At 49.6% G+C, this 15,184-nt stretch overlaps 1 protein-coding gene across 1 annotated transcript in view; it reads left to right on the top strand.

The window, feature by feature from the left end:
- Positions 1-15,184, top strand: part of Col23a1 (collagen type XXIII alpha 1 chain) — a 279,542-nt gene that overhangs the window by 225,119 nt on the left and 39,239 nt on the right. Inside the window, exon 5 of the mRNA XM_052196168.1 lies at positions 751-777. Within this exon, the coding sequence (XP_052052128.1) occupies positions 751-777 (27 nt within the window). The remainder of the gene's footprint in view (positions 1-750; positions 778-15,184) is intronic.

The following is a 15,184-nucleotide window of genomic DNA, read 5'->3' as shown; positions in this document are numbered from 1 at the left end:
GAGCGTTCCCGGAGGCCGCTTGGAGGCGGCTTGTACAAACTTGTGGGAATGCAAAACATGAAGACTAAGGAAATACAGAGACTAAGGCATGGTTATGATTCTGGGTCAGTTGTTCAAATATTAAATGGGTTAAGCAAGCAGGAATTCTCAAACTACCACTGCAAGGGGCTTGGAGGGGGAGTGTCCTGTGTGGGACACTGTGTCAAGTAGCTGTCAGTGGCCTGAAGCAGGCTTAACCTGAGATGGGAACAGAGAAATAACCAGAAGCAGTGCATGTTTCCTGTATCTGTAGCTTCCAGAACTTTCTCCGCTGGACCTGCTCCAGTAGAAACAGGGACGAGCTGAGAGTGTACTCCAGCTTCTGTGTGAAGGACATTTTCAGTCCCTGGTTTGGTCATAATGGTTGTGACACTTCCTTCCAGCCCCATATGGCGCCATGTTCTCTGTCTTAGCCCGGGACTGACATAGGGATGACACGGGTGGGTGTACGGGTGGGTGCAGTGTCTTGGTGGCTCTGATGAAGGCCCATAGCCCCTCCCCTGTGGCCACTGATAGGAGGAAGTGGTTGTCCTTCTGACCCTCCAGAACCCTGGCATCACCCACTGACCCAGCACACTGCAACCGGCAGTGCTAGTCCCCTGGAAACCACGCAGAAAGCAGCAGGGGGGATGCGGCTGGACAGAGTTATAAGCATTGCCATATGATTTTCTGCCCAAACTCTGATTGTTAATGACTTATTAATTACCACAGGGGCAATCAGGACGAGATGGCTACCCGGTAATTTGACATTTATTTTTTTTTTTTGTTCTCTCTCTGCCTCCTCTTAACCTGATATTCTCCTGAACCTTGATATCCTCCTCCAGAATCCTGACTGAACTGTGGCGCTCCGCCTTCCTCCTCCTGTGCTCCTTGGTAGCTGGGCTGTTTCTTCCTAGGGGAGGATCGGTGTGCACTCTGGGCAGACCCCAGCCTTCCAGGCAAAGCAAAGAGGCTAGCAGGAAACAGCCTTCCTCCCAGCCTAGCATATCTGCTGAGCCTCGAGCCTGGGCCTGCCTGGGTCATGCCCTGCAGGTTGTCAGGGAGACTCTATGATCTTACCTCTCCAATGAGGTTAGATCCAACTAGTTAGTTCCGGTTTGGTCTTTATGATATGAGTACCTCAAAAAAAAAAGTTAGCTTGTATTTGGGGTTAATGTCCCTACCCAGACCAAATGAGTAGCATATCAGACACAAGAAGTAGAGGTGACCCTGCTGCCGCAAGGGTCTTGCCAAGGTCAAGGGAGATGACAGTAGCTTCCAGAAGAATGGATGCTCTAGAACAATGAGGGACCAAGCAGCTGTAGTGGGACATGGTGGAGGAGGACTACCATGAGTTTGAGGCCAGCCTGATCTACATAGTGAGATTTTGCCTCATCAAAAAGGAAAAATAGAAAAAATGAGAGTAGGGGGAGGAGATTGGCAAAGGCTGTAGAAGACAGTTTGGGGTGTCTGTCAGGTGCAGGGGTTTGTTCCATGCCTTCGGGTAGGAGGGTGCAGGGAGGGAAATGGCGGCTGGACCAGAGAGCAGTCTCAGTGAAAACAGGCTGGTAATGGTGACGTGGTCCTCAGTCCTGTGGGATATGCCTCCGGGAGGCTGAGGAAAGCGGTCTAGCCTATAGTATCGAGGAGATCTGGGCTTGATTCCAGACCTACAGCTTCATAGCTTAGTGACCCCAGGGAAGGCACACACCCTCTCTGAGCCTTAATTCCCAACTCTGTGAATGAGATAATGAAGTCCTCAAAGTATGGAATTGAGACTAAATGAGACCCAAGAGGTGACCGTTCTGTATAAATTACAAAATGGGTCACACGTAGCTCTCCAGGACTTGATCAGGGACCTCTTGCATACATTGATCTTGAGCCGGAAGCAGAGCTGCACTAGGTCCAGGCCCCTTTGGAGTCTCCTGGGTAGGTGAGGCAGCTTCCCAGGCAGTCTAATCACTCAGGCTGGAACAGTGGGGCTCTGCATGAAATGTGACTGAAATGTGACAGCTCACAGAGCAGATCCCACCTGACCCAGAATGCCTTCCTGACTAGGGAAGAGTTGAGCCCTCACTTCCTGACTACTACACAGGGAGGGTATCAAGGGTCTTGGGGCTTTTGAGGGGTATATCCCCACTTGAATATTGCTAGCTTGGGAAGACTAGAATCCTTCTAGCAAAAACCTCCAAGTCTCAGGGGACTTGGAAGATATTCCTACCCACATTAAGGTTTCTCTTTAGGATACAAAATCTCTTTTGGGTATGGGTTGCCCCACTGCCCATTGAAAATACCATATATATATATATATATATATATATATATATATATATATATATATGAAGTGGGAAGTGGGAAGTTCTGTTGTTTTACAGGGAGCGGACACTGACCCCAGGAGCCCTCTCCACTGGTGAGAGGAGCAGAGCCATTGGCTACCGGCTGTTGGTGGAAGCCATCTTATTCCTGCATAAGGGTCAGGCACTTGTTCTTAACAGCTGCCAAGCGGTCTAAAGGCCTCTTCCCTCTCTGAGCCTCTCATCCCCGCTTTCTTCCCAGGTCCAGGGCAAGGGAGGGATGTCAGGGAACTGAGAGAGAGGTTAAAGAGCAGGTCTGACTCCATCTCTGCCACTGACTCGCTGAGATGCCTGGAATAGGAAACCCCACCCCCAAGTGACCCTAAACCTCAGGCTCCTTCCTGTCAGCCGAGATGTCAAAAGTCCTTTCCTCAGGGAGCTGGGGTTCTAGTGAATGGAGATGCACAAGGAGTGCCCATGACATGCTGGGCACAGCCAACCAACGTCATCTGATGGGGCCATCAGGGACCGGGGAGTAAATGTAGAACGGAGACAGATATCTTGCTCCATGCTTGGCCCAGGAGGGGAATCTATGAATTCTGGGGTGGGGGCAGGAATAAGGATGCAGGTGACAGGAGCTCAGAGTCCCTGTATCCAGATGCAGGTAATTTCTCTAGGAAGGAGATCCGAGAAGGCCTGGCAGACCAGCCATCCCCATTTCCTGTTTACAGGCCTGAAGCAATGGCCCTGAGGCCTTGAAACTATTCCTCAGGTCACTGAGTCAACCCGTGTCCAGTGAGGGGACAGACGGGGGACATTGTAGTCCTTGGTCGCCTTTTGCCAGCTGGTACATGGACCTGTTTCTGTATTTCAGTACCTCAGCCATATGAGGTGGGGGTCCCTGCTGCCAGAGCGAAAGCTGACCCAGCCAGGGAGAGGCCAGACTGACGGGCTACCCTTCCCTGTAAGATCTCAGTTCAACTCTAGTTTCTTGGCTTATTGGAAACAGAAGTACTTCAGGCAGGCCCCCAGCCCACTGTGGGTTACCAATGGCTCCCATGGGGTCAGCACAACTGCCCCAGTGCCTGCATTATTCATATGTATTGGAATAGACCACTAACACACACACCTGTTCATGACTATGAACAGTTGCAGATTTACAGATAATTTTTGTGTGGTGCTGGGGAGTTGAACCCAGGGCTTCATGCATCATAGGTAACTGCTGTATCACTGAGCCGCAGTCCCATCCTCACATAAAGCTCATGTGTGCACACACCTCTACACAGGGACACTCACCCTGCATAAACATGTAGAGGCCAGAGAGGTCCAGCAACTACTCTCCCTACTAAGCCGTCCTTGAAGCCCTCCAGGATAAGACTTGAGCTCAGTTGGTAGACTGCACACATAGCGTGCATAAGTCCTGGGGTCCACTACCTCACACCCACAAACCTGGGGTGTTGATGTACACCTACAATGCCATTGGGAAGCAGAGGCAGGAGGGTCAGGAGTTCAAAGTCATTTTAGCTACAGAGGCTGAGGTCAGCCTGGGTTACGTGAAACCCCATCTCAAAAACAAACAAAAATCTTCTTAAATGCTCAGCAGGTAAGAGCACTTGCTGTTTTTCCCTAGGGCCCAGGTTTGGTTCCTGGCATGCACATTGTGGCTAGCAATCATGTAACTTCAGTTCCGGAGGATCCAGTGTCCACTCTGACCTCCGCAGGCATCAGGACCCATACATACAAACACACAAAACTCTCATATACTTCAAATAAGATAAATGTCAAAAAAATGATTTAAATACATAATTTTTTTTTTTAGAATGGAAAAGAAGGGCCAGCGAGATGGCTCAGTCAGTGGTACATAGTATCTGCTCTTGCCGTGCCAACCAGACACCTGGAATTTCATGTAAAAGGTAGAATCAGAGAGCCGCCTCCACAAAGCAGGGGTGCATGCTTACCATAGACACATGGTGGTGTGCATGGCTACACACATACACATATGGACAGGCACACATATAGATAGATAGATAGATAGATAGATAGATAGATAGATAGATAGATAGACGGACAGATGGACGGACAGACATAGTAGTTTCGCCGCTGCAGCCCAGTGTTGGTGTTTTCATTTGAGGGGAATCTTAGAAGCTGTTTACTTTGTTGGAAAACTCCAGGACCAGGAGGTAGGGGGGTGGGATTTTCTTTTTCCCATTGAACCAGAATCTCGGCAGTTCCTAGCGGGAAGCAAGAACAAGGAAAGCTGGCGCAGAGGGAGGGCTGTGGTGGGATCCCCGGCCTGGCCTGCGCTGTCTGCATTCACTCCGTCTCCCTGCCCCCACCCCCCACCCCCCACCCCCCCACCCCCCACTGAAACAAGGTCCATATGTGCAGCCAGGGGAAGTAGCTAAGGGACAGGGGCAACAGGGGCCACCCACATCTGTGAGGCAGGACTCTCGGGGGGTCAGAACTGACAGGGCTCCGGGGTCACTGTCTCCATGCCCTTCCTGAACAGAGGCTGTCTGTCCTTTGTGCCCCCAGGGGCTTGTTAATAGGACCTTACAGTCCCAATAAATGCATGGTGGTGTCTATTGTAAAACATTTGGGAAATAGAGAAAGGCACCAAAAAAAGTGAAAAAGCAATCCTCTTCCTCCTCCCCCTCCTCCTCCCCCTCCTCCTCCCCCTTCTTCTCTTCCTCCTCCCATCCACAGACAATAAACTCACTATTTTCACTTTGTTTTTCTAACATCTTTACACACAACTTTGTTCCCATACTTCCACTGTTTAAAAAGAAAAAAGCAAGGCTATAGGGACACGCTTCTCCTCTCGCACACACTTGAAATATCACGAGACGCTCCCACATCATTAAAATCTGTTATAGGTTGTAATGGCTACATAGTATCTGATCACATGTGTCACTTTATACAGCCAGTCTCTAAGTTATGTTATTTATGTGGACAATTTTTCATCCTTACACTCACCATCCTGGGAGTAAGTCAAGGCTCATTTCTGTGATTATCTCCATACAATAAATGTCTGTACGTCAGATTGTTGCACCAAAGGGCTTGCACATGTTGAAGGCTTTTGATGTGCTTTGCCAAATTGCCCTCTGGGAGGCCGCACTCATTTACATTCCCACCAACAGAGCACGAACACGGCATGTTTCTCCAAACTCTGGCCAACTGTGGGTATTATCGTACTATTAATTTATGTCAATATGATAAGTTTTTAAATATATGTCTATATGTATATGTCTTGTTTTAATTTAGGGTGTATTTTCATTACAAGTTCTCTTTTTTGTTGGTTTTTGTTTTGTTTTTCAAGGCAGGATTTCATTGTATAGCTCTGGCTATCCTGAAACTCACATTGTATACGGAACTGGTCTGGAACTCACAGAGATCTTCCTGCCTCTACCTCCTTAATGCTGGAATTAAAGACCTGGCTAGAAGTCTTTTAGAGACCTATTTGTTAAAGTTTGTGTTTGCCTGACACCTAGTGGTGAGATTTGAAATTGCAAGCATAGAGTTTGAAACTGAATGGGGCAGCCTAGAAACAAGCAGTCATCTTCTGCGCACTGAGCTTTGTGATTCAACAATGGGAGGAGGGTGTGCAAAGGATCCCCAGGCATGGTATTCCAGAATTTGGGGGAATTAATCAGCTTGTATGTGTTAAAGTGTTTCAGCATATCATAAATAGGCTTGATATCATGCCTTGTGCTAAAACAGGGAAATCAGACCCAGTCACAGTCTTAAACTGCTGGGGATGGGAGAGAGAGATCATGTGGACACAATGGAGTCATCCTGAAAGTGTCTCGCCCATACCTTCTTTCATCTTGAAGATGTACGTAGCGTCTAAGGTGACAATGACTTGTCTGTCACTCAGGGTTTAATCGCACTTCCACCTTTCACCCTTTACACAAAAACACGAGACTGTGCCTTCTCGTCACTACAAATCTTTGCTTTTCTTATTCAGATTTCTCGTTCTCTTCACCCTCGGGGGGAGCTTCCGTGGCCCTCTGGCTCCTACCTGCCTTCAGAAGGCCTTGCAAAGGGTCCTTGAATGCAGGGGAATGAACCAGGAAGATAATGAAGGAGGTGTGGTTAGGGTGCTGGAGGGTGTGGTTAGGGTGTTGGAGGGTGTGGTGAGGGTGCTGGAGGGTGTGGTGAGGGTGCTGGAGGGTGTGGTGAGGGTGCTGGAGGGTGTGGTGAGGGTGCTGGAGGGTGTGGTGAGGGTGCTGGAGGGTGCATAGATCATTCTTCGATTTGGATCAAATATTCAAGAAGAAGCCGGGCGGTGGTGGTGGACACCTGTAATCCCAGCACTCTGGGAGGCAGAGGCAGGCAGATTTCTGAGTTGGAGGCCAGCCTGGTCTACAGAGTGAGTTCCAGGACAGCCAGGGCTATACAGAGAAATCCTGTCTCAAAAAAAAAAAAACAAAAAACAAACAAACAAATATATATATATATTCAAGAAGGAGAGAATGATCCTGGAACTGAGACTTCCACGACAAGATGCAGAGACCCAAGGGGCAAGTTCTCTCCACAGAGGGAAACAGATGGGGGAAGGCTCAGGTCATGGAGTTGAGAGCAAGAGCTAGATTTGTATGTCAAGAGTCATCTGAGGCCAGGATGGGCAGAAGGAGAAGGCAAGTGTGTGTGTGTGTGTGTGTGTGAGAGAGAGAGAGAGAGAGAGAGAGAGAGAGAGAGAGAGAGAGAGAGAGAGGAGGGGGAAAGGTGTGTCTGTGGGGCTGGAGAGATGGCCCAGCAGTAACAGCTACTCTTGCAAAGGACCTGGCTTAAGTTCCCAGTATAAGACAGCCCACAGTCCCTGATAAGTCCAGTGTCAGGGCATCTGATGCTGTCTTCTGGCATCATAACATGGTGCACATAACATGGTGCACATAAACTCGTGCAGGCACACACATGCATAAGTAAAAAATAAATCTTAAAGGGGAGGAGGAGTGTGGTGGTCGTGTCCAAGAGCTGCATGACGTAGGACCTTGTAGACTGGTAATGGGAAGTGAGGAACGAAGAAACTTCAAGTGTTTCTAGGAGATACTTGCCCCCAGACACAGCTACCAGGAGCCCAAGATCCCCCAAGCCCCATGCTTCCTGAGCCCTCACAGTGCAGCCTCGAAGCCATCAGTGTCCCCTGAAGCAACATTGACCACTGGTCTGCACTCTTGTGCGCACACATGTCTACAAATGAAAGACTGGGGGGGGGGGGCTCGAAGGCTAAGATGGGGGCTGGGCCTCCGTTTAGCTTCTCTTTCAGAGCACTCAGCACTCGGTGGCAAGCGTGGGGGTTCAGCTCCCACCTCTGTGGATTCCTCCAGGGCCCTGCAGTTCCTTGTTCTTCCCCATCTCGGTTCTGCCTCGCTCTGGGTAGAAATCAGCTCTGTCTGCACAGTGTTCCCAAACGCCGTGTTCTCTCTGACAGATCCCCTAGCTTCTGTCGTGCTCGGTTCCCTGTGCACACAGTGGAGGTAGCACCTCCGTCTTCCACGCCTACTGTTTATGTAGGAGACCAGGCCACACGGTGTGAACCCACGTGTCCAGAGTTAGTGATTGTGAGCAGTGGGCTGGGAGAGGAGAGAGGTGCTCAGTGTGACCCAGCCGACCCCTGTGCCCACCTTCCAGATGAGACCGGAGCTCTGCATCATTCTGGGCAGGTCTCCAAAACTCTGAAATGTCTCCAACCAGAAGAAGCTTGTGATGTCAACAGGATGCCACAAGTGGAAAATGTCACACCCAACCTATGACGGTCACAGCACAGGTGTGGGGGCTGGGGAGGTGGCTCAGTGGTCAAAGCGCCTGTCTCGGGAGCTTGAGAAGCAGAGTTCAGATCCCCAGAGCCCACAGAAATGCCAGCAGAGTGTAGCAGGCCAGCTGCAACCCTGGCGCCAGAAGGTAGAGACAGGATTGCCAGGGCAGGCCGGCTATCCAGACCAGCCATGTTGATGGGCTCTGGGCTTCCCTTAAAAGACTGCCTCAGAATGAAGGAAAAGAATGATCTAGAATGATCATTCTCAACATCAACCTCGGGTCTACACATACACATGCATACATACGCAGAGAGAGAGAGACAGAGAGACAGAGACAGACAGAGATGACTCTTAACACCATGACACATATCTCTAATCCAAGTGCTTGGGAGGTTAGAGCAGGAAGATCACAAATTTGAGGGCAGCCTGGGCTACATAGAGAACCCCAGGTCAGCTTAGACTTTGAGACTCTGTCTCAAAACACCAAAAATTAAATTATAAAAGAAGATTACCTTTGAGCGCTGTGTGTAAAGTACATATGAGCCCTGTGTGAATTTCAGTTAGATGCGAGTCCTGTCTTAGGTATCGGATCATGTGCACACAAATGCTCCGTGTAGCCCAGGCTGGCCCCGAATTTCCTGCAGAGCCAAGATGACCTTGAATTCCTGGTCTTCCTGCCTCCATCTTGCAAGTGCTAGGCTTACAGACATTTGCCACTGAGCCTGCCAGAGTGAGTGTGTGCGTGTGCGTGTGCGTGTGCGTGTGTGTGTGTGTGTGTGACAATACTAGAAATTGAATATAATTTTAATTGCGCACTAGGCAATCTTCCACTGCACTCTGCCTCCAGCCTCCGGAGCACTTCTGGAGACCAGCATTTTAAATGTTTTCCTTCTACCACATGTTTTAAAGGTCTCCTGGTTTCAGAGCAGAGGCAGAAGGAAGAAAGACTCTCACTAGGAGAAGTCTACAGTGGTCTATTGACAAAGAATTGAAAACTGAGATAGAAGAGTTGCCAGGAAATGAGTCTCGGCCTGGGGAAAGCCTTCTGTTAGGATCTGGAGCCTGCTCTGTGGCTCAGCAGCTAAAGGTTCTTGCCAGGAAGCCAGACCACCGAGTTCACTCTCCAGGATCCCCATGATGGGAAGAGAAAACCGACTCTTGGGAATTGTCCTCTGACCTTCAAATCATTACCACGGCACTCTCAACCCACACAACACTCAATAAATAAACACAATAAAAAGTTTTAATGAGGAATCAGATCTTCATGGGGCATGAGGCAGGTCCCACTAGAATCAGAAACCCTCACTCAGGCAGCCCCCAGGACTGAGCACCACCCACAGGCCCGGTCTGGTTAAACTCACAGTACCCAGGGAGGCAGGACCTGCAAAGCCTCCTCCATCAGTCACGGGGCATCGACATCTGAGGTCCCAAAGGGCAGAGTAAGCTGGGGGCTGAAATGTGGTCTTCGAGACAGAGCCCCAGCCTGGGACCAATTTCCAAGTGAATAACTCAATTGGACTGTTTGGAATTAATCAGGCGAACAAAAAAAAAAAAAAAAAAACCATGAACACCACACATTCGTACGCTTCCTTACACTCTTCCAGTTCAAAACAGCTTTGATTGTAAAAATGTAATTAGTTAAATGATTCATCTGTAATACCCCCCAAATTCATGTGCTTTCTTAACTTCTAACATCCCCTGGCCCATTCCCACTGACCCCCCGCAGGGCGGCTCCCAGCCCCCAAGATGCTGGGCAGAGGTAGGAGGGGTGAACACCCACTTCCTGAGTCCCCCATAATAGTCCCCAGATTGGAATCTCAAAGACAGAGCCAGTTGGGCTTGCAGAAGAGGGACTCCATACTGGCTTCCTCCCCAGCCTTCCTCCCCCAGGCGGAACAAAACAGGTACTTCTGGAGTCCTGCCATTGTCTGAGTCTGACTCTCCATTCCTCAGTTTCCCAGAATGTCCCATGTGAGGCAGCCAAGGAGAGAGAGATGACCACGGGAGGGGTTTGTCTCCTCATTTCAGCACACACAGCCTGCTGCATGGAGGAACCATGAATTTGGCCATGAGTCATGGAAACCAAAGACTAGAGAGAAGACAGTGCGTGGGTAGCAGGCTGTTCCTGAAGCCCCCGTGACTTGAGAAAGAATGAGTTTTGGGTCCCCATAGACTGTGCGACCTCAGGCATGTGGGGTCCCTCAGAGATACTATGTCCCTCGCATCCACAGTAGAAGTTAGGAAATCCAAGTGGGTGATTCCTGGGAGCTCCGGGGCTGGGCACTCACACTGGGTTCAGTGACTGACAGTTCCTGTCGCTATATGATCACTCGGTCCAGCAGGGGGAGCCCTTGAGGCTAGCAAGCTTTGCCTGGGTGAGCATCCTAAGTACGGAGCCTCTCACGCAGTGACCCCGGGGCAGAAGCTGGATTCGACTAGCAGATAACAGATCAAGGGCGCCCCCTAGTGCTCACCGGTGTTCAGACACGGGTGCTGGTGGGAAACTGGACCTTTGTTCGTGGAATCGCTGTCATGTGTAAACATTGTTCAACAAATGTTTATTCTCAGCTCAGGCGTTTCACACGCAGTAGCAAGAAATACATCCAAGGGTCCTCACCTCCTCGAAGCCGATGACTAATCCAGAGAAAGATCCACAAGTACCCAAGTCCCAGCTTCACATTAGGCTGAGGTCAGTGTCAAGAGGGGTTAGTAGCTGTGAGGGCCTGTAACCCCACATCAGGCGGGGATCAGGGCTGCTGCCTCAGGAAGGGAGCTATGACCTAAGAACAAAAACTGAAGTGGAGGACTGGGAATGGAGCTGACTTTGCAGCCTGCTTGCCTGATAGAAACAAGTCCTTGGGTTCAATGGTGAACCCTTCCTACACCACCTAAAAACAGGCATGAAGGCAAGGCAGTGGTGGCCCACGCCTTTAATCCCAATACTTTGAACTCAGAACACATCTCTGAGTTCAAGGCCAGCCTGGTCTACAGAGCAAGTTCTGGGACTGCTGAGGCTATACAGAGAAACCCTGTCTCAAAAAAAAAAAAAAAAACAAAAACAAAAACAAAAACAAAACAAAAAAAAAACAAAAAAAAAAAACACACACACACACACACAAGCAAACGAACAAAAAAAAACAGGCACAATGGTACTCACCTGAGCTATAAGAAACCCTTCCTCAAAATAGAACAGTAACTAGTAAACACCTTGAATCTCAGTAGTAAACAGGCAGGCCTCTGAGTTCAAAGCCAGCCTGATCTACAGAGTGAGTCCTAGGCTAGCCAGAACTCACTGTCTCGGTGAGCCCCTCTCCCAAAGATAAAGAAAAGCCAAAACACAGCAAAAGCCAGGTGGGTGCTGACCAAAAGGAGATGCAGGACCCCCTCCCCCACCGTCATCCTGCCCAGTCTGCTTCCCTATCCCAAAGGACACGAGCTTCCGAGAAAAAAATGGGCAGTTTATCCTTGAGGTCTAAGGGCAGGGGCATAGCCAGCATGCCGTCCGATTCCTTGTCTGTCCAGGAAATCAGGGATGGAAGATAGAGGAGGCTGGTCTGGGAGGGAGGCGAGTTGTTCTCAGGAGTAGAAGGACCAGAGAGACAGCTCAGCTCCTGAGACATGAGCTCACGAGCTCACTGGCGCCCCACAAGCATCATCTAGTAAAGAAAATAATACAATAATATATAAATTATATACCATAAGAATATAACATTTATGGGGCTGGAGAGATGGGTCAGCGGTTAAGAGCCATCTCTCTTAAGACTGCTCTTCCAGAGGTCCTGGGTTCAATTCCCAGCAACCACATGGTGGCTCACAACCATCTGTAATGGGATCCGATGCCCTCTTCTGGTGTGTCTGAAGACAGCGACAGTGTGCACATATACATGAAATAAAATAAATCTTTAAAATAAAAAGAGAAAAGAATATAGCATTTATATTTGTATATGATTAATATATTATGTTTATTTTTAATTCAGGATTTAATTAAATTCATTTATATATTTGTTTTACATCAAGTATATATAATGAGCATAAATAAGAATTACAGCTTTATATAATAATATCTAGAATATATGAATAAATATAAGAAATAGAAGAACTGCTGGTAGGAAAGCCTGTGGAGCTGCGGCCTGGGCTGGGTGGCCTGGGTGTGTCTGGATGAAGTCCTGCTCGTTGGTTCCGGCAGGGCAGTCCTCACAGCAGATCCAGGAAAAGCCGAGAATCCAAGTCTGCTGTGTACTTTAGAGCCATACAGTTTCCAACCTTTTTGCTGGTGGTGTTACTTTTTCTGCCTATGTTGTCTATAGAAACTAAGGAAGGTCCTTACGGGCTACAGAGCAGGGGTGGGGGGAGAGCAGTCTAGGAGACCCTGTGTGAGAGCACAAGCAGGTACCCCATCAGACCCCATCGGGGGAAGGGGCGGGGGAAGCAGGGGCTCGGTCTGGAGAACCAGGAGGGACAGAGCGCCCAGAGCTTCCATCAACTGGGAGCTATCTCTGTCACCGGTCCCTGGTGACACAAGCATCTCAGACAGACACACCTCAACTCCCCAGTCTCAAACTCCACTCTCCCAGACCCACTGGAAATCAAGGCCCCTTATCCCCTCCCCGAAGAGGGGCAATTTTTCCTGAGACCTGACAAGGTAATCACGTTTCTCCCCACCAAATACCAGGAAAGGGTGAATAAGCAATTTAAGCAGATATTTGGGATCAGTTCAAAGGCTTAGTCCTTTAAATACCTCCTCTCCCAGCCATGGTGTGTGATGGGGACATAGATGTAATTGCTTCCAGCCAACACGGGCCACTCACTGAGCAAGGCCTCGCCACGAAATAGAAGCCAGCTGCTTCCGCGGCTCAGAGTGTCACGGCTGAAAGAGTCCCAGGCCAAGGGTTGCACACCCGTGCCCCTGCAGGGCCAGCAGGTCACTCTCCAGGCAGCCAGCGGATGTGAAGCAAGGGAAGAGTGGAGCAGGGCCCTCGGGCCGGGACCCTGAGACGGCAGTGCAGGCCTGGGCAGGAAGAGCACGGCCCAGGGGCTGAGGGGCCTGCCTGCTTTTCTAGACAATTCCAAAGTCTGTGTAGTGAAGTCAACTGACCATTTTTGGTTTTGGTTTTGCTTATTTTTTTGTTTTTTGTTGTTGTTGTTGTTGTTGTTGTTGTTGTTTTCAACATGACTGCTCATTCTGTTGGTTTGAAGGTTTTTGTTGTGGTACTGGAGTTTGTTTTTTGTTTTTTAACCTCGTGGCTGTTACTTGACAAAGCTTCCAGCTTTTGACATTGCACAATGATATCATCATCTGAGTATCTAATATTTATTTGTGTGTGTGTGTGTGTGTGTGTGTGTGTGAGAGAGAGAGAGAGAGAGAGGGGTGGGGGAGAGAGGAGGAGGGAGGGAGGAAGAGGGAAAGGGAAAGAGAAGGGGGGAGAAGGAGAAAGAGAAGAGAGAGGGGGAGGGAGGGAGAAAGAGAAAGGGAGGGATGGAAGGAGGGAGGGGAAAAAAAGAAAGGGGGGAGGGAGACAGACCATGCATGCTTTGTCTTCATATGAAGATGTGGAGATGAGCGGACAGTTTTTGGTAGTCAGTTCTCGCCTTGCACCACGTGGGTCTCAAGAATTGAACTTGGGTTGTCAGGCTTGGCAGCAAGCCCCTTTACCCTCACCAGCCCTCTCGCCAGCCCTCAACTGTACATATATTGCAAAGTTCACACTTGGGAATGAGGTCATCAACCCATCAACACATTACAAAAAAAAAAAAAGATACTAATATTTTAAACAAGTTTACAGTTTTATAACCGGCTGCATTCATAGCCGTTCCTGGCCCCATGCAGCTTGGCACACCTGAGAGTCTAGAGCTTGCTAGGACTTGGGGTACAGAGGCTGCTCTGCACAGCACCCAGACCCAGGGTCTCTGGAAAGAGCAGCAGGCCACCAGCAGGGCGCAGGCCACAGCTGGATCTCCACACTGAGGCCCTTTCTTCCCTTGCCCTGGGGGCAGGGAACTCAAGTTTGGGAAATTGTGAAAAGCCAGACTAGAACCTGTAGTCCATGTGTATGCAAACAGCCGGGCCTGAGAAATCAGAACCATATGGGGCTGACCTGCCTGGAGGGGCTGCCCCCTGCTCCCACCGGCAGGCCAGCCCTGGCGAAGGCCAGAGCCTTTATAGAGGAGTGCACACTTCCCCGGCTGGGACCTCAGACCCCACCAGCCTTGTAATTTGATGAATCGTCAACATCTGGGGCTTAATTACTAGGCCCTGAACTGATAATCCTGGTAAGCCCCCTCATCCAGGGACCCCCGGCCCGGGGCATTTGAGAGTTCCATTTCCCCAGCAGGAGCTGTCAGCATTAATTACAGTTAGAAAACAAGACAATCACCCAGCTCTGGTTGGGTGGGGTGGTTCTGTATGCATCTAAACATCGCCATTTTGTTTGGCTTTTTCCTGCTCATCTCAGAGAAGGTGAGCCACGGTAAGAAGGAACCACTGAACCCCGGACATCATGATAGCATTACCCATAATCCTAGCAGTGGGATTGGAGGTGTGGGCATCAAGTGCAAGACCAATATCAATATCTGCCTGTCTCAAAAAAAAAAAAAAAAAAAAAAAAAGGCCAGGGAGGTGGTCTATCGCTGTCAAGCCTGAAGACCAGAGTTCAATCCCCCAAACACACAAACCAGAAGGAAACAGCTGATGCTCAAATGTCGGACTCTGAGCTCCACATGTGCGCGCGCACGCGCACACACACACACACACACAAATAAATAACTACAATTTTTAAAAACTAAGAAGGACCACCAGGCAGTTGTGGCATAACTTTTAATCCCAGCACTCAGGAGGCAAAGGCAGGTGAACCTTCTGAGTTCGAGGCCAGCCTGGTCTACAGAGTGAGTTCCAAGACAGCCAGGGCTACACAGAGTAGAAAACTACGAGGGACCAACTCTCAGATAACCGGCTCCCCACTGCCTTCATCCCTGACCTGGCACCAGCCCTTGGCATCCCCGGCATGAAGTGGGTGGCTCCCGCAACTCTCAGTGCCTGATCGTCTTGAGGCCCCAGGGGTGGAGCCCCCAGACTCAGAAACCCCCTCGCTATGCTTGTCCTCACATCTCAGGGAC

The sequence above is a fragment of the Apodemus sylvaticus genome, chromosome 10 (genome assembly GCF_947179515.1).
Source record: "Apodemus sylvaticus chromosome 10, mApoSyl1.1, whole genome shotgun sequence".
NCBI classification, from domain to species: Eukaryota; Metazoa; Chordata; class Mammalia; order Rodentia; family Muridae; genus Apodemus; species Apodemus sylvaticus.
This window is presented reverse-complemented; position numbering and strand designations above follow the sequence as displayed.